We start from the raw sequence: 26,626 nt of genomic DNA, 5'->3' as shown, positions 1-26,626 counted from the left end.
GGCTTATATCTGATTGCAGGATCAGAAGAGTCCTTACTATCTGTGAGGTGCTGCAGGAAATCAAGTGGCAGCCTTAGTCCATTTCTACAGAACAGGTGCTATATCCATCCCAAGGCACAACCAAAGCTGCAAATAAGGAGTCTGTAAAATATATATAAAATTTGATTTTGCATATCCAGTGTAGGAATTGGACACATAACAAAATACAGACAAGCCTGCATATTTTAAGTCTGTGTTTGAGCTCTTCTCAGACCTTAGCTTTCAGGGATGTTGCTGAAGTTTGATTATTACTATACTTTTTGAAACACGCACATTTCCTTAATTAAAGTAATTTTCTCTGATATGTAGGAAAGTCATTCTGGGATGGTATTTGTGGCCCAACGTGAGCTATAATTTATGGTTTAAAATTTGTAGAATGGGATTCACATTTCCACTGTCTCTAAGCGTAGAATTGTTTAAATCAATGAAAACAGATTACAAACTAGCTTTTGTTGCATCATTGTTACACATTACTCTAAAATAAAAAAAATTTATATTTATTGTTTCAAAATCAGTGTGTTCTAGGGCAATGGCTTCCAAAACCCCAGTTGGATTCATTGGGCTGGGTAACATGGGAAATCCAATGGCAAAAAACCTGGTAAAACATGGATATCCAGTTATTGCATATGATGTGTTCCCAGAAGCTTGCAAAGAATTTCAAGACTTGGGTGCTCAGGTATAGTAGTAACCTTCCTTTATTCCAACAATAACTGTATGTGTTGAATGGTTCTTACATGCAATGCAATTAAATAATCTGGTTTTTTTTTCTTAGTTAAGATCACAGTCAGAACTAAAACAGTGTAGTGAATACAATCTAAATCTGGGAGGTTTCACTTGGAGCAAAGACATGATTCTGCCCTAAGTAATTTTCATGCTGTTAGCCAGAATTGCTACCTTGTTGGACTTCTCTAGCTGTTTTTTCCCCCTTTTTATGAGACTAGGTTGATGGCCTGTTCTTTCACCTCCTTCTTTCTCCTCCTTCCTCCTCCCCCAGGTCTAGATGGCCAGTGGGCTGCTTTTCATCTGGTTCCTACTCTGACCTTTTCAGGTTAAATGACCCTAGTTAAAAATTCCTGCTGGCATAGCTGTAAGGGTTATAGGGACATACGAGTTTTCCTGCTGCTTCAAGGTGCAGTCCTCAGGGGCAGGGGAAAAAATCTAATTATTTAAGTGCTTATTCTCTTGGAGGTGAGGAAGGTTATGGTGAGAGAAGAGGAAGGAATGAAAAGGAAAAAGGAGGGAAGGAAATTGATCACATTAAGGAGGTTTACCTTCCTGCCATATACCCTGTGAAATCTTGGCCCTGTTCCAGTCAGTGCTATTGCTTTTGTTGATCCGTTAATACGCTCAGAAACCCATTCAGTCTCTCAGATGGTTGGGTCATTCTAAGTGTCTGAAGTGTACTTGAATATTTTTGACATACTCGAAAGCTATAGCAGTTTAGGTTGTTGTGGGTGGATGGATAAGTGCATAAAATACTGAAACAAAAGGATGTACTCAAGTAAGGAGAAAACAATGCAAAAATAGTGCTCTGATGTGACAGTGTAGAGGATAGGAGAGAATTTTCCATCAGTGGCAAGGAAATTGTAGGTAGATCTAGATAGAGGAACTGTATGCCTTGAAAGTCTAAACTGTTGGAGCTAATTGCAGCTGTTTTAAATAATGAGGTAACATCAAGATTCCCGAAAGATAAAATGATAAAAGTGCACCTGTTGATAATTAATTGCAGCTCCCCTTGAATAATTACAGAATCTTGGCCTTAAGTGGGAAAGTAAGCTTTTCAGCTTCTTTTCCTACCTACTGTTTTTATTTTGTTAAAGCAGCGGAGACCCTCAGGCATGAACCAGACCTGTCTTGAGTAAGAGGCTGGGCAAATGGAAAAGAAGTCTGTTTTGAACAATAGGTTATGTTTTTAATTCATGTTCTGCAGTGGGATCTTTTCACTGTGGCTGCCCATTTGTATAGCTTATTGCCGTAGTAATTGAATCCTTGGCATCCCCTGCAAGACTTCACATGTGATATTAAAGGTGAACGGTAATGTTTTTAAAAATAAAGCTGAAAGTATGTTTTAAGATCGTAAATCAGTAAGAGAATACACGGGTAGGCTTAAATACAAGTAAAACACACTTAAAGAAAATATGTGAACATAACTTCGTCTTCTTGATCTATAGGTGTAAATCCTACCCCAACATTTTTTTCAGAACTTGGAAACTTGTGGGTCCAGGGGGCCTTGTAGAAACTGCTGTAGAAAGAACATTGGGCTCCAAGGGCTGCTTTCTCTGTGGTCTGGCTGGTAGGGTAAAACCATCAGGAGTGTTACAGAGGTGAATAGATGCCCCCCAAGAGACAGTAAATGTTGTCAAATGTCCATTATTTAAAGTCAGTGCTACTACCAAGGTATATGGAGGATGAGGGATGTTTGATCGTAAATCTGCATATTCTGTGACTCCAATTTCTTTAGCCTCTGCAGTAAAGAACTGGGAGGTAGCATATATCAGAAGGCAGCCACCTGCCTGCTGATAGTGAATAGTAAAGGGAAAACTGGCTGAGCAGGAGTGTGTGGAACCACCTGGGGCGGAACTTGCAGGAAGTTGCAAGGGTACAAACAAGAGAGAATACTGAACAGTGCTGTGAGCAAGTAGTCTGCCTCTGCACTCCACTGTCTGTGCCATTCCTCATAGTTATCTCTTTCTCACACAGTGGAGTGCATACGTGTCACTTTGCTTCAGTTTACGTATCTTTGAATCTTATCTCGGATTTGGAAGTTTGAGAGAGTGTTACTGAAGTCATCTGATGCCTAAAGCAGCATAAAAATAGGGCTTTCTTCAGTGTATTCAGTAAGAATAGCATTGCAGGCGAGCAGAATTATTAATTGACTTACCATAAATACAAGAAAAAAATACGGAAGCATTTTGGAACAAATATAAGCCAAGGCACATATTGAAAGGCATAAACCAATGACCAGGATGAAGAAAAGGTTCCCCTATCCAGTTGCATACTGCAAAACTTTGCTTGAACTGGCAAGTATCAGAACCTGTACAGAACTTGATGGGCTGCTGCTCTGAGCCAGTATGATCTGTGTTAGTAATCAGCAATTAGTATTTGGTATGTTTTTTTAAAGTTACATACATATTCTTAATGATTTCAAATGCTTAATGTTTCTTAATAGCTTTCAAATCCTTCAAATTTATTTCTGAGACAGGAAGTCCCAAATAAAAAAAAAAAGTTTTGTATGCTGCTTGATGAACCGGCTAGGTAGGTTTCCTCTGGGGTTAGTAAACATATTTGTTAACAGTACCAAAAAGCCGAAAATGACAATTCCCACTTTAATTCCCACTTTTTTTGCTACTTACTTCAAAGTAGCAAAATGATTTTCCTTTGTATGGTTGTGGAAGTACTGTCCCAGTCTGTGTACATTTTTAATCTCATTTTCTTCATGTAAAATGCATGTTAGGATTTTCAAGGACATGGATGGAATAAATTAATTTCTGCATAGATGGCCAGTGTACTGTGGCTTCTGTACAGCTGTATTGCTTGAGAATTGTTCAAATCTGTAAGCAAAAACCAGCTATATCCTATCTACGCAGCCAAGTGGAAATGTGAGGCTGACATAGTTTTTAAGTTGTATGCCCAATATAGTATGTTTTTCAACTTCTGGTCTTCAGCTCATAACTTGCAAACCTCTCAGAATACTGGAGATGATAGTTTCAAATAAGAAGACGTATCTAAATTGTGCTTCCAATTACACGCTTTCTCTCTCATCCTCTAATAATACACATTGGGACCAAACCGAATCAGAGATACTCAGAATTAAAGACAAAGGTGACATACTCCTGTATAAAGAGCTAGGCTCTCCGGTCTCCAGGGAAGCAAGTCATAAAATTAACTAATCAGATATAGAAGCTTTTCTGTGTATAATTGCCTCATTTATTCCTCCTAACCTTTGTTCTTTAGACTAGGGTATGTTTCCTTTTATAACTGTGCAGTATACCAGATGTTTTGTGTAGTATTAACTTATGCTTTCAAAGAAAACTTGCATATTTCTAAGTCCCATCTATGCCAGTTTCTTTACTTTTTTTCTTTTGAGAGCTTTATGCAGTGAATATATAGTCTTCCCTTCTCTTACTTATCAGACAAATAGAAATCAAGAAGTTTCTCATGCTGTATCCCAGAAGTCCTTCAAGATGTTATTCAGCATTTCTTACAAATGCGTATATAACATGCTTTCTTTGATGCTGAGACCTTATAAACACATTGTATATAAAAAGATAATATATTTACATAAGGGCTTTTAGTATCGAAACTAACAAAAATAATAACAAATACTGTAGTTATATAAATAGATAAGGAATGGTGAAACAAGGTTATCAATGTGTTGATTTGTCTATGTTATGAAAAGGAACCAAATTTTCAGATAGCTGTTAAAACTGCAATTTTTTTAACCCTAAAGCCACATGATATGGAAATTCTAATTTATTCACACTGATTAAGAAGTGCAAATAAAATTTTGCTTAAGTCATTTCTTAAAGTTTAAAAACCCAAGGCATATAATGTATCTAGCAGAATAGATCATTATAATATTAAGGCTACTCTTCATCATTCAGCAAGAATAACTGGAAAATAAATACTACAAGCCCTGTCCACAAACAAAATCTACTTTCTGCTCATCTTGCTTCCTGCTTGGAACCTAATTCCTTTCAGTAAAACTACCTGAATGAATTAAATCGGATTTGGTCCTCATGGGCTAAAGATAAAAGAATAAGCTGTTGGGGTTCTTTTGTTGCTGTTTTCCCTGAGCTATGAATGTATTAACAGTGCAATTTTAAAGAAATTAATTATTTAAGACTAGTATTGGACAAAAATTTTAGTGGCAAATGCCTTCTGGGTTAAACTTACTTCTGAACTGCCTGTATTTCACTTGTGTGTATATTGTAACTACCATACTGCCTGCCTCAGAAAGTGAGATGGGGAAGGTAATATACCTTTAAAGTTAGTTATGTTTATTTAGTGACCAATACCTGACAATATATTTTGAAACTTGTTTAGATATTTTTGGTGAAGGATGCTTGATTTGATAGTTTTCCTTTTTAAAAATGTCAACCATAATATTGTGAGAAGCATCAGTTAGTTTATCTGATTTTTTTCCTCAGACTTCTTCTCTTCCAATACTGAATATAAGACAAGAAAAAAAGTGAGATTTTTGTGATCCTTCATGTTGTCCCTTCTTAGAAACGTTGTAGAGAGATATTCTGTATAGATACATGGTTTATAATGAACGGAAGAGTCTTGAAGGGGTTGATGGGATGCAAGCATCCCCATTGACAGATCTTCTAGAGGAACTTCCGTGATAGGACATCCTTTTCAATTTTTTTTGTTTTTCTGTTACTGGATCCAATTAATATTTCTATTAGGAGGGCAATTTTTCTTGTGTTCTAATTTTTTACCTAGCTTAGTTCTGACCGGTGACCTGTGAATACTAAAACCAAACTCAGCAAACATGTCTGACGTCTCGTTTTCAGGAAGTGTAAGCTTACATAATTTTTATGTTTTTTTCTTCAAAAGGTGACTGATTCCCCAGCAGATGTAGCAGAAAGAGCAGACAGAATTATTACCATGTTGCCTTCTAGTCCCAATGCAAAAGAAGTTTACACAGGAGCAAATGGAATTCTAAAGTAAGAATTTTTTTGTAGTTTGGGAATTCCCACTGCTACTCAAAGCTGTATTACATTGTTTGTCAAATGATCACTGTTCCTGTAACTCTTGCTGTGCCTTCAGGGCACATGATGGCCTCTATTTTGTCACTATTGATATTTCTAATTACATGAGTTCTCTTAAACTGTGCTTGCTTTTGAATGACTTTTGGCTAAAGTCTTAATTTTGCTCTCAGTGGAATAGTAATATACGAATTTGAGGCACCTTAACTGGCTATTACCTACCTTCTCAGTTGCATGTTTCATTTACCAAAATGTGATGTACTACAGACAATTAAAACTAGAATATTTGTTGGCAACAATTATTTGCTCAAATACTTTTTCTTTAACTTGAAATCTTATAAATGAAATGTTCTGAAGAGATGCCATTGTGTTGCATGGTATTGAAGTGCATTAACATAGAATAGCTGACAAGGCTTTATTGATTTCCACTCTTACTGTCCCTTTATTACACAAGAAAATATCTAAAGACTTTGTTTAATGCAAAACAGTGATTTTTAACTTTTGTGGAGGGATTTCCACTGAGCCTGACATCCATAAGTTGCAGAATTCTAATACTGACAGTTTTTGGACTTGCCAAATTAAAAGAATAAATAGTATTTAAAAGGCTCTTCTGGCCACGTGTGCACTGCTCCTGGCAGGCTAACTAGGGCTATTCAATACCTCTGAGGATCATGTAGGATCTTACTGCTATCCAGGTTAATAATGTAAAGGAAGAAACATACAGAAGACAAAAGTACAGTAGACTGTCTAAAAACAATGATACCTTTTTTAGGTATTGATTTTAGGTAATATTAAGGTGCAGTGGTAAGAAAATGAAGTAGAGGATGAGGGATTTCTATTCTTCTTGCAAGATAGGAAATAATAGTTGCTTCCTTCCCTTACTGTCCATAGTTTAATTCCTTACAAAGTAGGACTGAGCAGATCTAAGAATCTGTAGCTTAGACCCTTCAGGGAAGAAGGGTAATTGGATCAGTCCCACAAAGCTGGGCAAACAGCTGCGGGAGAACTGTATCCAGGGTGGCAGTGCTTTGAAGACCGATTGTCAGTACTTACTGATACAATACAGCCAGTTAATCTTTTGAGTACCTAGATGTGGAAAATACTGTGAGGAACAGAGGATGTGGGAAGCAGTCCTGTGCTGCTGCAGTTTGTCAGCCTCCGTATTCGAGAGAAGGAGGTGTAATTTGACAGTAGTGGTTAATTGTAGGTCTGACTGACCTGGACTTTGGTGGCTGGTTTGACTTTGGTCATTTTCTGAAGCTTTTTAAGCTTTACTGAAGAAAACATGGATGCTTTGGAGTGTCTAACAGTTAGCTTAGTCATCCCACTGTATTACCAAGGAGCATGTGCCACTGCTCCTTGTTCTGACCATAAGGGGAGATGATGTAGTACTGTATTTGCCACGCTAGTTTTCATTTGCACTGTGTTCAAACTATCTGCAGCAGCTCAGCCCTTCTGTGAAAAAGGACAAGTTCTTTCTATGTGGCATTGTTTAAGTCTGGAGCTACAGTGGGGTCTGCCAGTATATGTATATATTGAGAGACTTTTTCCAGCAATCTAGGTAATTTGATACAGTGAAATTCACTGTGCTGCCAGCAGCACGCAGGGTGCAGCGAAGGTCTTCATCTGTCATATGTAGCTTTAAATTACTCACCTTTTTATGACTGAAAAATTATGTTGCTTGATTTCATGGTGTTTGCCGGTCCAGTGGATGGGAAATCATGGTGCAATTGAATGGAAAGAGGAATAAAAATATAATCCTTTTTTTTTATAGTTGAGGGCATTAAAAATTTTACTGAAATTGCATTTTTTTAAACACATATGCATCTTTTTGTGTTCTACAGTTCTTCTGCCTAAATTTACTAGCTATGAGTGGGAAAGCAACATTTTTCTCCATGCTTCACTTTAAATCCACAGTGGGCTTTTGTGGTGTAAGTTATGATCTTTATGTAGAATAAATTGGAGCAATGATTAAAAGAGTGCAATCAGGCTATTCTGGTAAGAACTTAAGATATTGTATACATATAGGAAGAAAATTGTGGTGTTGTATTAAATTTTAGGTCATATCAACATTTAGTCAGTTGCTTAGAATACACCTTAGCTGATCTGTGTATGTTATACTGGTCAAGCTTGCATGATGGCAGGTTTCTAAGTGCACCCTTTTTTTGTAATTTTTTTATAATAGTGTTTAGGAAGAACATAGTTTTTTGTATTCAGGTTTTATTGTGTTTTCAGTCATTCAAAACTGTGTGGTATGCACACTCAGCAGTGTACATACTGAGTGGATCTTGCTCAGTGGAGTTTAAAACTTTGTGTTTATTAGTGTACCAAAATGTCTGTACATTTATCCTGTTGAGGAAAGCCAGTGCAATGCTAATAGTTGCAGGTGTCTTGTGCAACAAAAAATAATAATAAATAATTTTCTTTTAGGAAAGTGAAGAAAGGTTCATTGCTAATCGATTCCAGTACTATAGACCCTGCAGTTTCAAAAGAATTAGCCAAAGCAGTTGAAAAAATGGGAGCTGTTTTCATGGATGCCCCAGTTTCTGGAGGTAAGTCTTTATCAGCAGTTTACTTCATATTGGACATGCTGTCTCTTTATTTGCAATCTCAGCAAATTTCTACCGTTGTCGGTACAAGTTGCTTTTCTTTGCTATATGTATGGTGTTCTTTTTTATTATTCCATTACATTAAAGAAATGTATGTTATTTTAGGAATATTTTTAGGGTTTAGGACTATGCTTTTGTGTTAGACCTGGAGAAACTGAGCTCTCACGTGATACGGTATAGTGGTCCTTTTAATTTAGCTTCTTTCATAAAGTTGTGTTTTCATGCAAGTATTCGCATCTCTTTAGTCTCCGTTTGTTTCTTCCTGTTCAGTTACCATTAAGCACTTCTGCTACTTTTTAATTAATGAAAAAGGAGAGAATGAAGAGGGGAATAAAGGATTTCATTGTCAAAAAAACCCCAGAGCTTTCCTTTGGTTTTGTAGCAGTTGAAGAATGTGAGTGATCCTTGTCTGTTCTTGAAGTTGCTAAATATTGATTTCTGAGTATTTTGTCTCTTATAAGAAATAATACAGAGCAGCGAAGTCTTTTATTTTGTGGACAGAGGAGAGCAGAAGCAGAAGTTTTTGAAAACAAAACCATAGCTGATTGTTAATATCGTTGAATTCTTCTCTAAAACCCGTAGAATTATAAGGTGAGGAAGTCCATTTTGTCTGAGAAAAGCTTGGGTTTTTTACAATCCACTCTAAAAATTAATGTAAGTGGGGCATCATGAGAATTTTTTATTTTCCTGTCTTCAGTGAGGTAATTCAGGTCATTACACCTGAAAGAGAATAAAAATGGAAAGGGTAGGAGAGAATTTGGCCTTAAAGAATTTAATTTGTGAAAGGTACGATGCACAAGCTGGAAAGAGCATAGCCTGAATTTCAGATCATGAAGATGATTGTGGGTGAGGAGCAAAAACTAACCGTCTTTTTAATTTTCAACTGAAAACTGAGGCGGGATTTGGCTACACACTAGAAGCCAAAATTTTCATGCAAAAGTAGGAAGACCCGGGTAGGTGATACTGAGCAATATAATGGGGAAAAGAAGATTCTTGCTTCCCAGCCAAAATATTAGTCCTTGTTTTATAAAGTTAGGTAACTTGTCAGCCTGGCAATAAAAAGACACAGAAAAAAAGTATGCTGTGGGTGGATTATATATCTATCTGATCTTTTTCTAAACGCAGCATGGCCTTCTACTAATCAGTTGGGCAATTCTGACATCTTCTATGTGATTCTCTTCAATCCCTTTCCCCCAAATATGTTGTTTACCTGAGGGAATTATTTACCTTTTAGAAATGTCTGTAATTTGTTTTTACCTGTAAGTTTTTGCTTTAAGGCTGTAGTTACAGCTGACTATGCTATAACTACGAAGAAATAAATAAAGAAAATTTGATTCCAAAACAACCCTAGCTGTTTGGGGGGTTTTGTTCCTTGAGAAAATGATAATGCCGAGACCGTGTTAGTGTGATAACATACAGTTGACTAGTCTGAGTACAGTTAGCTTTTTTGGTGTTAGTGGTTTATCTGAATATAAATTATTTGGTGTTTAGGTCAGTTACAGATTGAGTGATATTCTGAAGGAGAGGGAAAGAATCGAGAGTTAGCTCGCTAGCACATAATATTTTTGTGAATGCCAAGGAGCGCTCTGTACAAATCATGTTTAAAGTGGGCAGTTGCTAGAAATGTGGAGAAGTTAAGTATGTCGGAAAAAGCTTTAATGTTATGCTTTGTTCTTTCCGTCTTTCAAGACCCAACACATCATGCCTTTGGGGTATTTTTGTACGTCCTGAATGCATTGTTGGCCTTCGGACAAAGCACTAAATGGAGAAGTATGCTCAGCTCTCTGGAAATTGGCAGGCATTGTTCTGTTGCTGTGCAATGCAATAGACTTGGCAGAAGTGTGAGGGAGGGTGTTTGTGGGACGCAGTGAGGAGGAAGAGAAAGCAGCATGCCTGAACTGTCATCTTTAGATCTGTCTGTTTACTAGCTGTTATTGGCAGACAATTCCACTTGTGTTTTTAGGTATTTGGGTGTTGCCCGATGGATGTTAATGTTCATCTGCACTGTGAACAAGTTGTTTTGCAAACTAAATAATATTTTGAGAATTGCTTGATCTATAAACCTTATGGAGAAATAGTGGTGATTTTAATCCCATCCTGACATTGCAAATGAAGTATCTCAAGGCCTAGCATAAGTGCCAGATTTTAGTGGTTTGTCGGCAGCCTTACCCCTGAAAGATTCTTTCCCTTGATCTTTTTCAGATGGGCCTGTGCGCCAAGGTAGTAGCGCCGTCTTCTTCAAATGATTGGCCTACAGTATTTACTTGCAGCTTACAGTCAGGACCCATGAAGTGGAAGTTGATGCACGAAGTTACTATAGTGTTATTTTGTATTAACTGACTTTGGAAAATACTTCTCATCCCAGTAGTTGCATGCAGATTATGCTGCTAATCCTGTCTAGAGATAGCAATCGCTTTACCTTGGGATTAGGATCTCTTGCAGGTCCACATGAGAAAGTTCTGTTGCAGTTCCCGGTGCTGCCCTGATTTATGAGTTCTTTATGAGCATATGGCAAATGAGGAAACATCTTCAAAATCTGTGTTTATTTAATTATTTTTTTAAAAAAATCTGGATGAGTAAATTTATCTTTTTGTGAAGATTGGATTCTGCATCTTTGTATGTATAAAAGGCTTTTAAAGCACACTTTATCACAGAAGTGAAAACTGACTTCTGTTGGCGCTGAGGACACTACTGGCTGAGTAAGGGATCTAAATGTAGCCTCTAAGCATTGTGTTGAGTTTGTCCTCCCACTGGTTGCACTGAAAGTATGATACAGATACTCACCTTGCAATCCAGAGCAAACTTTACTAGTGGTTTCACTGATGCTACTGTAACATTCCTCTCTTTCTAATTCAGTATATGGAATACGCATTGTCTAAAGTACAGTAGGTGAAATATTTTTTTTATATCTGATGTGATGCTTTCTTCTTTGTGAGCATTGTTAGTGTTCAGATGCTACCTTTTCAACTTTTTTTCCCTTCCGCTGACTCTTGAAATGATATCAGCTCCTCTTCTGCTCTAAATACTTGCACTCCATTCTGCTAGAACTTCACAAAAAGATGTGACAGCTTGATTTGCTCTTCTGGTTTTGGAAGCGTGGATAATTTGTTTTCAATTCTTTCATAAGAATGGTTCTTTAGAGCTGATAGTGAAACTTAGGTAGATCTTTCCCCTTATTGTCTACTTTATCCAAGATACTTGTGAATAAAAAAGTCAGACTGCTAGTTGTTAAGAAGAGCTGTCATGTAGAGAACTGTAGTGATGCTAAAATGGTGATAAACAGTAGAATAAAACATTTTTTATAGAAACCATGGGTTGGAGCTGTTTAGAAAAGGTTAGAGTTTCTGTTCCAGCTGTCATTTCAAACTGTTTCATCTTATAGTACTACTTCCATTAGCTCCAGCTAACCATTAAGAGATGGAAAGAATACTAGTAGTAACACTCACAAATTGAGGCTTCAGCTCTCTGGTAATGTAAAGTAAAATGTGAGTCCTTGAAGGGTGACTTGCAGACTTATTCCCTGTATGGCCAGATCTGTACTTGACACGGAGCAGAGAAGAGGAATGTTTAGAAATACTGTGGAGATCTTTTCTTTCATTTCCTTTCAAAGAGCAATATATTTCATGATTCCAGCTTAAAAAAAAAAAAGACGACACCTTCTCAAAACTGTCGAAGTGAGTGTATTTCAGTGGTATGATCAGACTGATGGCAGAGATTAAATAGGCCAAACGGAATAATTGATGAATGTGTTTCTCTTATTTGAATGTTGAAGGTTTAGTGCAGTGTCTTTTCCAAGGGAAGCAGAGGAGAGGGCCTTGCAGAAGAGTTAAGACTCTAGCTTAGTGCGCACTAATGCTTGCAAAGATGATTTGAAAGATATTTTAAGACTAGACTAAATAACAAAAAATGGTAATGAGTGGTTCAAATGTTGCATCTCTTAGCTTTTAAAATCTATTGTAATAAGGTAGCATCATTGATATGTTTGCCAGAATAAAATTTGTTTAATAGACTTCTCTTTTGTTGGAGAGCCTTCATAGCGCTACTTTTTAACTGGCTTTTCTAGCTTGTGTCTACTTTGTTTCTCACTCAATCTTAGGACTTTATGGGAGTAGAAGAGTTGGTTGGTTGATTCAGTGTCTCTAATTTGAGAGATTATGTACTTTTTTAGTAAACAGAAGGCATGAAATAAGGAATCTCCTGTATTCAGTGGTATAGAGGTTTTGTTTGGTTTTGGCTTTTTGGCCTGCTAATGCAGTGGTTGGAATATCTGTTAGGATCCTTGAAACACTGTCAAAATGAAGCAGGTTTATGAATTTAGGACTAATAATTCTGACCTATCCCCCTCAATGGTTCTTGTTGGTGAAGAAAAGATCTGAAGGCATAGCAATATTTACTCCATTGATATTTCTGGATTTATGCTTTTATGCTTGACTTTTAAAGCCTGAATGTGTGTGCTCAGAATGGCCACAATGTTCTCTGTGCTCCTGGTACCAAGCCTAGTATTTTCACCTCACTTCTGCTGCTGCTTTTCCTCAGTCACTCCATGTCTTGCTTAATCTTTTCTTTCCTGATATGCTTCTTAATTTCTCTGTGTACATTTTCGCTGAATGCATCTGATCATATTCATTTTTTGAAAAGGGATGGTAGTAGAAATTATGACGTACAACCTTAATGTTAAATGTAGTAAGAAAAATGTTGAGTTAGTTGAGTTATTCTGAAATTTAAATGAGGTAAAAGTAATGCAGAAAGTAGCGGATAACAAAAAAGGGAAGACTTGAGTGAACTGATATAAGGAAGCTGAAATGAGGACAAAGAAATACTTTGAAATTTGAGATGCTTTAAAAGCTTCTGATTCCTTATAACTTATGTTTTAAACTCTTTAACAATACTTACGTTTGTCAATATTGAGCTAGTTTAATAGACCTCTTTTGTTGGAGAGAAGATGGTAAAGGATGAAGATCTTGAAAATGTTACACATCAGCAAAATGTATTTTGATATTGGGGAGGGAAGAAGCATAAACCCTGTGCAGAAATCACAGTGTTGGCAGCAGCTGTTATTGCAGAAGAGTTGGACAGTACATTTACTGATGTGCTGACTTTGCGAGGGTGTTTTTCTTCAGTGAGTCTGTTATGCTTTTTGTTTTATTTTATGGAGAATTGAAAATGTAGCAAAAAGCAAGGAAGAATAAACAGGTTTGTTGAGAGTATCATCTAAAAATGTTCACTGAGGTGGAGACAGTTATCCTACAATGTCTAAAAGGGTGGAATGACTGATTTTTATTAAAGAATAGTGTATATTTTGGCTATAAAATTGTGTGTAGTCTGGCCAGCTAGTGACCGATGTGTAGGGAAACATATCTGTCTCCATTTAGTCTAAGGTGTAAAGATGAGTTACTTAGGCTGGCCCAGTGGGATATAACCAGGAATAATAGGCTGGAACTTATTAAGGAAAGAAAAATGCAAGCTGTGTCTAACAGGAAAAACTTCCTAATGACATTCTTCATACACTGTGGAATAATTTTCCAAAGGAGATGTTTGAAGCCAAGTATCTCAACATGCTTTAAACTGTACTGGGCAAAGTGCTAGGAACTATTCTGTAGGGAAAAATCTTTAACTGGCAGGAGGATGGCTACATGATCTAATAGGTCTTTTCCATCTCTAATGTCTACAATTCTGTTGTGTTCTCACACATGGTGTTCAAAAACAGTTAAAGGAAAACTGTCCAGATGGAAGTTAAAAATCCCTGTGGTACTCTTTGAAAAACAGTAAGGGATAACTGCAGAATTAGAGCCAACATTCCTTTTCTCAGTAAAACTGGTTCTTATATCCATGGCTATATGTGAGCTGTTACCGCATTCCTAATAGCTGCTGTGTTTGCTTGTGGTTACTTTAATGCTAGTATCTGGCCCATACTGTCACATGTTGTGAGATACGCAGAGTAAGAAAGATTTTCAAATTTAAGCCTGTCGTAAGTCCTAGGGAGTAAAAACTAATTTAATTTCATTTTTAAAATTTTGATTGCTGCTTCTAGGGAACTTTGAAAGTTAAGGAGTTGCAGGTGGTGTTTGCAAATGTTTCTGGAATGCAGTGATGACTTTGAAGCTTTCTACAAAGTTTATTTTGGTTTTAAGTATTCATAGCCTTCTTTTTTGCTCTTCTTTCTCTTTAAATGGAACCTCTTGTCCAAAGTGTGTATTTTTCATTTAGTCAAAAAACCTAGTGTGACTCCTGTGCTTGGGACAGTGGGGGGGATGAGCACCAGACCTTAATAACCCATGACTCCTTCTGAGTCCTAATTCTGTTCTGTGCTAAACATGACATGGCACACGTGTCGGCACTGAGCCCAGCACCATGCACACCAGAGCAGGAAGTACAAACTGGAAGGCGTAGGACAGAGTAGAACTGGGAGTGCGCTGTGCCTGCACAGCAGCCTTCAGCGTGGGGACAGTCCCCATCAGCTACAAGCGTTGGAGGTGCCACTGGAGAAAATGCAACTTATTCTGAATCTTTATGCAAAGCAGCTGGACTTGCAATTTAGTGTTGCCTTAATCAGAGTTTTTCAGTCTGTGGGTGCAACTCCTGTTGCTTGAAGAAATAAAAAGTCCAGAGAAAACTGGCTTACTTAAATGGATTCGGCCACTGAAGACTTAGAATTACATGTTGTATTTTGTCTCTTATTCATCAAGGGACATCTGCAGATCTTACACTAGACACGTGAGAAGAAACATTAACATCCTAAGTACCTGAACCAAAGTCTTAGGACACATTCATGCAAACATCTCTGTGTTGAAGAAGACTCCTTTGTAGGCCCATTAAACACTTAAACAGTTTTAAAGGAGTAAAAATAAAAAACCAAACAGATGGAGGAAACTTTGCAGACAGGGACAACTGCCCTTGTCTTGTAGTGCAGGCCTTTGAAAGAAAATTGTTGATCTCCTAAATGCCTGAATCCAGGATCAGTAGGAATGAAAGCTGATCTTCTACTGACCGCCATCCGGATGATGCTAGTATTCTGGATTACTTACTTTTTAAAGTCATGGTGATGAGTTGGGCAGCAATGGGATTTATGTGTGATGATGTTATCTGATGATCTGGAGCCATTCTAAGTCACTGGTTTGTTGCAGAAAGTTCTCTTGTAGTGGAGGGCATCTTTATGTTTTGATGAGTCTCTTAAGTGTGCTAATAGAAAAGGGGAGAATGTTCTAGCAGAAGTACTCCCTCTGCGCTTTAAACAAATACCTGAAAATTACTCCAAGTTTATAGTGCTTACTGTAGTATTGCCTGTTGTGAGACAGTTCAACGGCTTGAGCTTTTGTCCTTAGCAGGACTGCTCCTGGTTAATCCACAGAGAACACATAAATACCAAGATTTCCTAATTCTTCCTCCTCCAGCCACATTTAAAACCCCATGATTTACATGATTAAATAAAAGCATGAGGGAAACAGTATTGCCTTTTACTGTTGATAAGCATTTAGAAGTCAGCTGTGAGCATACAAACTATGTAAATATCCACCTTTCAGTTTGTCCAACAGTATTTCATAGAATCACAGAATGGTTTGGGTTGGAAGGGACCTCCAAGACCATCTAGTTCCAACCCCCCCTGCCATGGTCAGGGACACCTTCCACCAGACCAGGTTGCTCCCAGCCCCATCCAGCCTGGCCTTGAACACTGCCAGGGAGGGGGCAGCCACAGCTTCTCTGGGCAGCCTGTGCCGGTGCCTCATCACCCTTGTAGTGAAGAACTTCTTCCTAATATGTAATCTAAATCTCCCCTCTTTCAGTTTGCAACCATTACCCCTCGTCCCATCACTACACTCCCTGGGAAATGTCCCTCCCCACCTTTCCTGTAGGCTCCCTTTAGGTACTGGAAGGCCGCTCTAAGGTCTCTCCAGAGCCTTCTCTTCTTCAGGCTGAACAACCCCAACTCTCTCAGCCTGTCCTCACAGGGGAAGTGCTACAGCCCCATCATCATTTTCATAGCCCTCTTCTGGACCTGCTCAATTTAGTCCTGTTGGCTCACTGCTTCGATCTATGGAAATGCAGAGGGCAGAGGAGAGCCATGCAGTTCCAGAGCTGAAGAAAGTTTTTAAAGACAGTTCTTTTCATGCCAAGGACAATACGGGACCTGAAGTGACAACAAAGTGTCTTACTGCACTATATTTGACCTACAACTTTAACCCTTAAAACTTTGTTATCATTTTCGTTCCTGTGGTTTCACTGGGACACAGTGTGTGGAATTTCCTAGACTGTAGACAGCTTTAAGCTGTATCTGTTAACGAGAAGAGTTGAAGGGTGACTTGACAGGAACAGAGTAACGCATGGAAATGTCACCGTAATGCTGACCCTTCAGTTTCTGTTCCTGGTTCTGTAAGCAGTTGTATTTTAATTATTCTGTATTGTGGAAGAATGTTAAATTTGTCTGCAGTAAAATGGGGGTGGGAGGGAAGTGTGAAACACTGTGTAACACTGTTAAAAACTTTATGTATTTTAAATAAATCCACATAATGATTTGATAGTATCCCTTTGTTGGTAAACCAATGAGGTTTTTTTAATGGGTAGTTTAGGTTGTTGGCAACAATACTAATCTGACATGTAATATTTGATATGAGTTGCTGTTCTTTAAGATCCTAGTTGCTCAGTAACTATATAGTTTAACCATACGTAGTCAGCAACCACAGATTTTTGCTGTTACTTTGTTTTCAGTCTGTGTTTCCTTTGCTTTCTGCAAATGTATGGTGAGAATGTGTGGCTTGTGGCTCTTAGTATATTTGCCAGTGGGAGTACAGAGAAAGTCTGACTTTTAGCACTGGCTGAGGAGTGTACTATTGTGTTTCATTTGAGTTAAATTTCTTGGCTTTGCTTAAAATCATGACTTTTCAGAAATCAATATAAAAGTCACTTGTAAATAATCTGTACAGGTATATGACTATGCATAGTTAACTCTTCAAACTTGGTTGATTTCTGATTAAACTATTTCCCAGAATTGCTATAATTGCTAGTAGTTCAAAAGCAGTATTTGGGAGCAACTAAATGCTTTCTGCTTGAATGAGGCATTTTACATCAAGTATGCTGGAAGAATAGAGATTCCCTCTCTCTTTTAAAAGTTGGAGGACAATTGGAGAAAGGAATTTTCAGTAGCGTTATCACCATGTGAAACATTGTTGTAATAAAGCTCTAGTCAGAGTAAACTAGGAGTGTGTATAGCTTTCCTATGTCTGCAGATACTCATCTTAGAATTTATATTAGTGGGGTGTCAGGGATGATGCTGGGGCAGTGAGAAGCTTTTGTAGCGGAAATGCTAAACGAGAAGCTGACGTGAATTTGGCAAGCAGGAGAGTTTCCTGAGATGGAGCATCCTCTTAGCAGCCTCAGCCTGAATCCTGGCTGCCTATGAGGGCTCCCACCCTGTCCAAGATGGAAGTTCCTGCAAAGAGCACTAATAGCATCCCTCACTGCCTCAACATATTGTGCTAAGGCGTGGGGCTTGACTGCTGTGAAAGAATGCCATAAATGCCTCCCAGGGCTAAAATGAGCACACCTGATCACCTAAATGCATCATTCCTGTACAGGAACAAAATAGACTATAGGAAGCCATTTCTATTAGTGGTGCAGCGACTGGCACACCTAATAAAGAAGAAGGTGATTAATGAGTTACTGTTTGGTCACTGGCACTTTTTTCCCACTGTATTAGCATGCTTAGCAATTCTTAATACTAAATGTGACTCTATGTTTACTTAGTATGTTGTTTTACTTAGGAGACAATTATACCAATCTTGAATGGAGCATTTTTTGGTAACTGGGCTAAAGGATTCTTAGAAGATTGAAACAGTAGGCAGCAAAGCTTATTAAGGAGTTTTTATTTTACAAGCCCTCAAGAATTCAGAATATGGCTTGCTTACTACTTGAAAAAGTCCAAACGTCCCTTATAGACTCTTATTTCAGAGCCAGCATCAAATCTATGCTATACTTGTCTAAAAATCCAAACATGCACTCTTGGCCGTTACTGTTTACTGAATCAGAACCCTACTGTTTCCACTTGCACTGTATCTAATTTATCGAAAGTGACCACAAAGACTAAAATTATTTATATGTTGGCACCTAACAGCTGTGCTATAGTTAAGGGTCTGTTGGCATTTCCATTATAAACCTTCCCTTTGAGAGGTTTATAACTTGGCGGTTTTACTTTTGCTTCAGGCCTAAATGTGCCATTTTCATCCAAGCACAAATTCTTCTACAGAATTTCATTTAAATCAGTTTGGCCATTATTTATTTTAGAGTGTGTATGTTGGGGAGTGGAAGGGAACACACTATTTAATTTTGGTTTCAGAAGCTTCTTGGTCAGACTATATAATGAAAGAAAAATGGTGCTTTATTTTGTAGGTACTTAACCCTTCCTTGGATGGTCAAAGTTACTAAAACCCGTGCTTTTTCAGGTTGCTCCCAAAGCTCATGTGCCACACATCCAATCCCACCCACCCAGCCACCCGCCCGTCTCGCCTGCCCCTACCCAATGACGTGCTTTGAGGAAGCATCCCCTGGCTTCTGGCAGTGAAAGGTTTTTTTGGGAGTGGATGCAATAACATACAGTGGATGTTCTGTTGAGAGGCCTCAAGCCAACCAGTCAAACCAAGGAAACAGATGGAGCTTAATTGGAAAAAGACAGGCCAAATGCAGTTGTCAGTCAAATGTAACCCTATGTGGTTAAGAGTGGCATTTCCTATGGCTCTGCCATTTCTTGTGGGATGTGTGTAAACTACTGCTTGGGTGCAGTAATCCTTGGAGTCTAAAAGTGGTGTGAGTTGCTGTTTTCCCTTGCTCCTGAATGCTGAACCACAGAGGAATTTCAACTCTTTTTTAGTCATAAATTCTTGCCATAGTACTGTATTATTATGCTAATTAAATTCTTGCCACACTAATAATACATATCTATAATGTTTCAGTACTAATCATAGTAACACAGTACCAGTGTTCTTTTATACCGTGGTTTAAGAATACAAAGAAGGGAAATTGTGTACAGAGAGATAGAAGCTTTTATTAGATCAAATAACACAGCTGAAAATAGAAAACAAGTTTTTGAGTCAGTTCTTTCATCACGTTGCGCATGAAGCAGTAAAGTACAATAGCTTTTTTTTCTTTTCCTTTGCTATTGAATTATGAGAAAAGCTACTCGATGGAAAACAAAGTGGAGAGAGGATATGTGGTTTGGCAGCTTCTTGTGTATGCATCATTTTGGGGTCTTCTTTTTTCAGGTAGTTCATGCAGATTACTGATTGGACAAACAAGTAATAAAACTGCTTTGTTGTATTTTGCCTTCTGTTTTATTAACAAGAGGGAGAAGGGAAGCACAAGTAAAATTAATTAGGGCAGCAGTTACCAACAGCTTATTGAACCATAGGGCATTAGATCCCATTGAAGCATTTGAAAGTCTTCTCCATCTTGCTTTTTTTCCCCCTAATTCCAGATGTTAATGAATTCGTAGGTCAGACATTCCAAATCTTGAATGTTTTAGAGACAACTAATTTTAAATTTTATTAGTTTATTTTTAGTTTGTTGGCATTAACATTTAAAAGCACTGAAGGCTAAAACTTTTGTATATATTAAAACCTGCTATTTTCAGCTTTGGACTCTGGAAACAGAAGCTTAGAGAAACAGCAAATGTCACAAGACACATGATTAGTTCATCGCTATCAAAACTTTAGTTTTAATAACATTTTCACTGATATCCCTTTATTGCTAAGGATCAAGAAGTTTAAACTGTATGCAGTCATAGGAAAGAAAATCGTTAGAAGTACCTTAATAGAGCACATCTATAAAGCTCCAATTCAGCATAAAACACTTAAGCATCTACTGAAGTCCATCCATTTCAATGGGAATTTAGTGCAACTTGCGAGTTGCGATGTTTCATTACTACTCTGTTTATGTCTCTTCAGCACGGCAATGGCTGACTAACTTTAAATGCTGTCCCTCACTTCCCAACTCTCTAATTGAAGCAGAAATAATGTCCATTTTTCCTTCTCCTTCATCCATTCTAATCGGTATATTGCTGTTTCTCGTGAGGTGACAGCTGGGAGTGAACATTCTTGAATCTCTATCCCTTTATTCTATGACAACTTCAGTATGCTTTACACAGGCTGATGAAATAAAACACATTTTCTAAATTCCAGTTGTGGCCTGTATTTCGAATGACAACATCTACAGGAATTTGTGGGGAAAAGAGAGCTGGAAAAGGTTTATTAACTGAAAGGTACTTGTCTTTAAGCACCTGGCGTAGACTGTAGTTGCAAAGGACTGTTTCTTTTATTGATGCATGGCTTTAGTGTAGAGTTCTAACTGTTCCTAATGCTCGTGTAGGTTGCTGAAACCACTGAACTCTGCCTGCAACTTTGCCAAGTGTTATTAGAATATGTGCCTCTACTACAACTCTCACTAGGAAGGTATCTACCTGCTCTTGGTCACCAGATTGTGTTGCTCCAGCTGGATCTGAACTTCCCAAGCTGAGTATGTGTTTTCAGAGAGTAATACAACTTGGATACCTTAGAACTCTGGAGCTAATTTGTGCAGCCCATCATTACTTTACCTCCCTAATCAGATAGTTCCTATGAAAGCCAACTAATTTAATTGTTACTAGGAATAAGTACTCACTATGATGAGATAAAACTCCATAGTTTTTATGTATTTAAATAAACTGCATAGAAGTTAAGTTTAGGGAGTGGGAAAATTATGCTGGAGAAGTCACAGTTCAGACATAAAGGCCCTATTTGTAACTGTTGCACAGAGGTTCTCAACATTTTTCTTTTCCTTAAAAAATAAACAAAAGCAAACAAACTAAAAATGTCCAGAAAGATGTAAACATGTTCCCAAAAAACCAGACCCTCATTTTCTTTTCTTGTGTTAATTTTCGTATATTTGCGGAAACTTCTGTAATTTTTTCCAGTATTTAGAAATTGTCAATATGGGCTCACACTTACCTGTGGTTTAGTGTACATGTTTGCTATAGAAAGATTTTCAAAAGTGCACGAAGTACATGTACATGCAGGTATTCCTGTTAACTCAAATGGGAGAATATTTCCAAAAATAAAACCTGTGCCTTAAATCTGAAGTTACAGGTAAGATATATCAGTCTGGTGTATATAATTGGTGATAGGGGAAATGCTATCAACAAATATAAATAACTGCTGCACCTTCTAAAATATAGGAGATTATAAGAGAATAACTTCTGTTATTACAATACAGTAAAATATAACTTCATATGAATTAGTGTTTTGGTTATTAACGGTTAATATTTGAATGTTTCATTTTCTCATTCGTCTTTACATTGATTCCATGTACAGGTCAGTCAGCAGCAATTTCTTAGTATGAGCTTCTTAATGAGCAGAGACATTGCAAAATGAGTTTTATGGACTTTTTTCTTCCTTTCCCGAGTACTGTAGTATATTTTAGACCTCTTATTCATGTAGAAAAGTAAATAAGGATTTAATTGCAGTTCTGCACTCAATGCTAAGCCAGATACTTGGCATGCAACTGTCATAAGAGTTTCTTTTCTCTGCCTTACAATGACCTTAACTTGACCCAAAATGACTGGTTTCTGTAGGGCAGTGGCTCAGGCTCAGAAGTGTTCTTGTCTGTCACTTCGTGGTTGCTTCATGTGTGTCTGTGTTTCACATGCCATCATAGTGTCTGTACTATCAGTTCCTAACAAAGACAGAAAAACTAATTCCACATGTTTTAATGCAATTTGCATTAAACTGCTTCCACATACTCAGTGGAGCAGCAGAGACATCTAAACACCGTAATTTTTTAAAATATTATATGCTGGAAATGCAGTAGGTTTAAGATATCTGTCTGTTTCATTACAAATCCATTTAAAATACTATTCATAATTCATGTTCCCTCATTCTTTCCACATTTAGGGGTGTTACCTGGGTTTGGAATAGCCAGCTGTCTCAAACACTTATCCGCATTTTTAAAGGAATAAGAGGTCTTGGCAGACACTGGAACAATTAATTGGCTTTTTCAGCCAAGTCAGGTTAGGAAAGTATTTTGCGGGGAGGGGGCCGGGTGGGAGGGGAATACAAGCTCCTGGTTTCAAGTATGAGTTCTATTAACCCTTCAGGAATGGTAATCAGATTTTTTGCTAAGCACTGTTCTCCGTCTCTGACATTTATGAAATTTATTTCTTAAGTGAAAAGATTCTAAACTATTAGGAGACAGGACAAATATGTTTTATTAGGGGGAGATACCTGGGATGAGGTGGCAAGCGCTGAATCTAAATCATGATGGATTTAAAAATTTCTGAGGTGAAATAAGCGTTAGAAGCTGTATTAAAGAACTTTAACCTTCTCCTATTATATATGTTTAGAACAGAAGAAGGAGGAAGGTGGCATCTGAGGCACAGGATGATGCTGTCTTCCTGTTGAGTGATGAAAAAATATTTCCATGCTGGACTTGCTCATCACATTCAACACCTTGGCTTAACCATGGATGCTTAGTTCATATTAAATTTTCAGCTCTATAGCTCTGCTTATTTTCATTCTAAAACCAGAACAAGGACCAAACACCAAATTTTAATCACATGTATGTCCTTGCATTCCTGAAATGTTTTGTTTGAAGTATTGGAATTGTTATGCAGTCTGCTTTTTCGCAATTCTGTGTACCTTTTGGTGCTGATGAATCAATTTATGGCAAAGAATTTTCAATGCAGTTGCCTTTAACAGTTGGATGCTCTTCTTCTGAAGACTGTTTGCTTGTTTGTTTCAGTTGTCCTTTATGGAGTAAACTACTAGTCGTTTAGACTGGAAACTGTAAAGTTAAACTTTTTGGAATCGTTACTGCCCCAAGTGGGAATATAAACCATATTGAACAAAATTTATTTAGCCTATTAAAAAGTCAGCCTAAAACTACATTTAATTAGTTTACACTATTACATCAGTTCTAGTGGGGAGTAGAACTTATGGAGAGTAAAAGAAGCTCTATCAGGTGAGCTGACTGTGGCCCATATGGGGCTTTAAGATAATGATGAGTTTAAATTTCCTCTTAGAGCTAAGTGAGAATAAAACTGGAGGCAATAAATACTCTTGGCCAAAGCCATTAAATGAAAAAGCTGGGAATTCTCCAGCTCTTGACTTAAATTGTTTGTTTATCAGCTGGCGCCTAGTCTGGAGTCAAGAGCTGGAGATTTCTATCTGTGACAGAACTTTGAAACTCTTGCAGGACACTTTCATTTTAACTTAAGGTAACTTGAGTTTATAGCTTTGGCTTTAAAGATTACTAATGATTTACTCATTTCCTTACCATTTAACCAGAGAGGACTTTTTCCCAGGAAGGGATCTGTGTTTATTTAGGGCCTTTGTCTGCAGAGGGATTAAAAGGCAGCCCACCAGCATTGTGAACTTGATGGTAATAAAAGGTCACCAACACACACCATAAAAACGTTCTTACTATGGAATTAATTATACAGTGTAATTTTACAAAGCATTTCAGTAACCCTCCTTTTAGACTTCTGCTGTATTTGATTTTTCCTCAAATGGGGAAAAAAATCAACTTTTGGCATTAATTGTGCGAATTAGACTCTATGTATGTGTGTACAACTGTTTACAGTATAATATAGTCATCGGCAAGTTCAACTCACAATTGAAAACAATTGTAAAATTCCAGATGAAGTTAGATCTGGACATGTGAACTTTAAAACTTAAAATACTGCACACTGGGAGCTACAGAATGAAAAAATACTTTTTAGCTAAAAAATGCAAATTATTAACTTAAACATTGTTGCCATGTTTGGTATTTTTGTAGAATATTGCATATTTTCCAAGCCATTAAGCACTGTTCAAACAGAATCCTGTTATTTTTTGAGCCACCAGATGGCATTGCAGCCCAGCCTGCTCAAAACAGGCAACTGATAATTTATAAAGATTTGTACAGAAGGCATTTCTCCCCTCCACCCCCTTAATTTTCTCTAACTTTTAGGGCTTAATTTAGAATATCTGATAATGATGATTAATGTTCCTAAAAACCAAAGTGATTTAATTTTAGATTTTGTTTACAAAGTTGTAAGTGTTAAAATTGCCACATCAGGGTATTGGCAAAACTTTTTTTGCTTTGGTAAGCTGATAGCAACAGAACTATGTTCCTGTTTAACTTGATGAATGAGCTTAGATTCATCCACAGTGAAGGTCACAATTTCTTAAAAGCTGTGGAGTAGACAGGCGTGGAAGAATACGTAGAGGAATCTATGTCGTTTTCTGTATCAAGTGCAAAGATATCTTGCTATATTCAAAATAAAGATTAAAAAGTACAATTATGAAGTTGGGGTTTTTTCCTTTTTTGCCTTAAAAAGATCTTTCCTCCATTTCCAGTTACCATTTATTCATATCCTCCATGGTCTTTTATCAATGGAAAAAAGAAAGCACATACCCATGACAAATATCTAGAAAATAATCTTTCACCAATTAACTAAATTATTAAATAGCTAGTAGCATGTGTCATGTAGCCTGTATGACAAATTTAGTACAATAATTTATTCAAAAACGTAGTAAATATCTGTTTTTAGAAAGGGGGGATTTTTTTCCCCAGGTTTGTATTTTTGGGATGTGTACTTTTATTCTTTCTCCTGAAATGGACTAATTTAAAGTACTACTGCAGTAATTTATCTGCAGCTTCACTAAGTGCCATTCCTCTTGTGCCGTTGCCCTTTTTCTTAGGCCATTTAATGGGCATAACCCTTTTTCAGAAGTGTGTATGTTTTCAGAGTATATGTCTCTGACCTCCCACCTTGTTGAAGTCCAGAAATAGATGTTTTGTTGTAGTCTGAGTATCTGAGATGCAGCATAACCAAAATCCTAAAAATTCAGATACTAATGGAATAAGAAAAATCGCATGTGATAATTTAGGTAATGCTTTCAGCAAATCATACTTTAACATTGATTTCTTCACTAAGAAAAGTAGTAGTAGAATAGGTAATTGAGGCTTTTGACCCTGGATATTAAACTTTTAAACTTGATACAACAGTCTGCCTCTTAGCTTTGTTGTATACTGATATTGCTACTTACTTAACATCAAAAAGCTGTGGTAGTTTGCCTTTATAGATTGCGCCTGTGTTCTGGAATTGCCTCCTGCTGTCCTTGAACTGTTTCTTAGTTTAACGTGTTAGATTTTCTCATCAAAGCTTTTAAGCACGACGTTTAGTTAACACTTGTTCTATCAAATCTGATACAGTAGACTGTTTTGGAATAAAACCGTTCTTTTCATTAACAAACATGATAGCTTGTCAGGCTTCTTTCCCAGCACATCATGGGGTTTTTGTGTAATGATATGCACATGCAGATTTTACATTGCATGTAATCTTTATGTTTGCCCAGTTCGCAATCATTGCTCTAGGACTAGAGTAAATGACTCTTTTTTGCCAAGATTCCAAAAGTAAACTGGCCTCATTAAAAATAATGGTTGCTGAGGAAAGAATCTCTGTAAGTTGAAGCAGTTTGTTTATAGACCTGTTTAACCATAACACTGTTTTGATTCCGTGTCTACCGGTTCAGTTTGGTGTGACACCACTGCTGCTGAGAGCTGCTATGGGATTCACAGCACAGAGGTGAAAAACAGAAACGTCTGGATAAAGAAAAAAAGTAGAATAATAGTATTGATTTAAGATCTGATGCATTGCTTGATCTAGCTAGATAAAAATTGAGGAGTGGGGGAAGAAAGGAGAAGAACAAAGTAATGAAATGTCTTTTTATGACTTCAGAAAACAGAATTCTGTTTGACTTTTCATTTGACATGAGTAATATTGTGTCAAAACCATGGCAACATTGTGTATTGCTTTGCCCATTTTTAAAGTAAAATATAAAATATAAAATTCAATATAAGCGTATAATGAGAATGTTTAATTCTATAATCAGTTACAGCTACAGTCATTTTAGAGCGGCTGGATTTTATAGTATTTGTGTACTTACCGCTTTAAACTTTACAAGAGTTATTTCCTACATAGACACTTCTAATTTTTTTCATCCTTCTGTTTGTAAATGTTTTTGGCTTGGGTCAGTAAAAATGGAAATGGTTAAATATGCAGCATGTGGTCTTTAGAAAATTTGGAAAATATTTGTCTACTTCATTGTCAAAAATTGGGGTTTTTCTGTGTGTATGCGAAGGATATGGCTATGCGTATGATTTTTTGCAGTTCATGTTCCTAATAATATTTTGTTTTAACCCTACATGGAATTTCAAAAAGTACAGAAAGGCCTTTTCTTAAGGGGAAAAAGAAGTCTGCAT

The 26,626-nt window shown here is 37.2% G+C and overlaps 1 protein-coding gene across 1 annotated transcript in view; it reads left to right on the top strand.

Moving 5' to 3' along the window:
* Positions 1 to 26,626, top strand: part of HIBADH (3-hydroxyisobutyrate dehydrogenase) — an 82,586-nt gene that overhangs the window by 7,969 nt on the left and 47,991 nt on the right. The window contains exons 2-4 of the mRNA XM_086468092.1: positions 555 to 715; positions 5,602 to 5,711; positions 8,184 to 8,305. Of these exons, the coding sequence (XP_086324218.1) occupies positions 555 to 715; positions 5,602 to 5,711; positions 8,184 to 8,305 (393 nt within the window). The remainder of the gene's footprint in view (positions 1 to 554; positions 716 to 5,601; positions 5,712 to 8,183; positions 8,306 to 26,626) is intronic.

This window comes from Leptosomus discolor, chromosome 7, assembly GCF_034619465.1.
Source record: "Leptosomus discolor isolate bLepDis1 chromosome 7, bLepDis1.hap2, whole genome shotgun sequence".
Classification (NCBI taxonomy): domain Eukaryota; kingdom Metazoa; phylum Chordata; class Aves; order Leptosomiformes; family Leptosomidae; genus Leptosomus; species Leptosomus discolor.
This window is presented reverse-complemented; position numbering and strand designations above follow the sequence as displayed.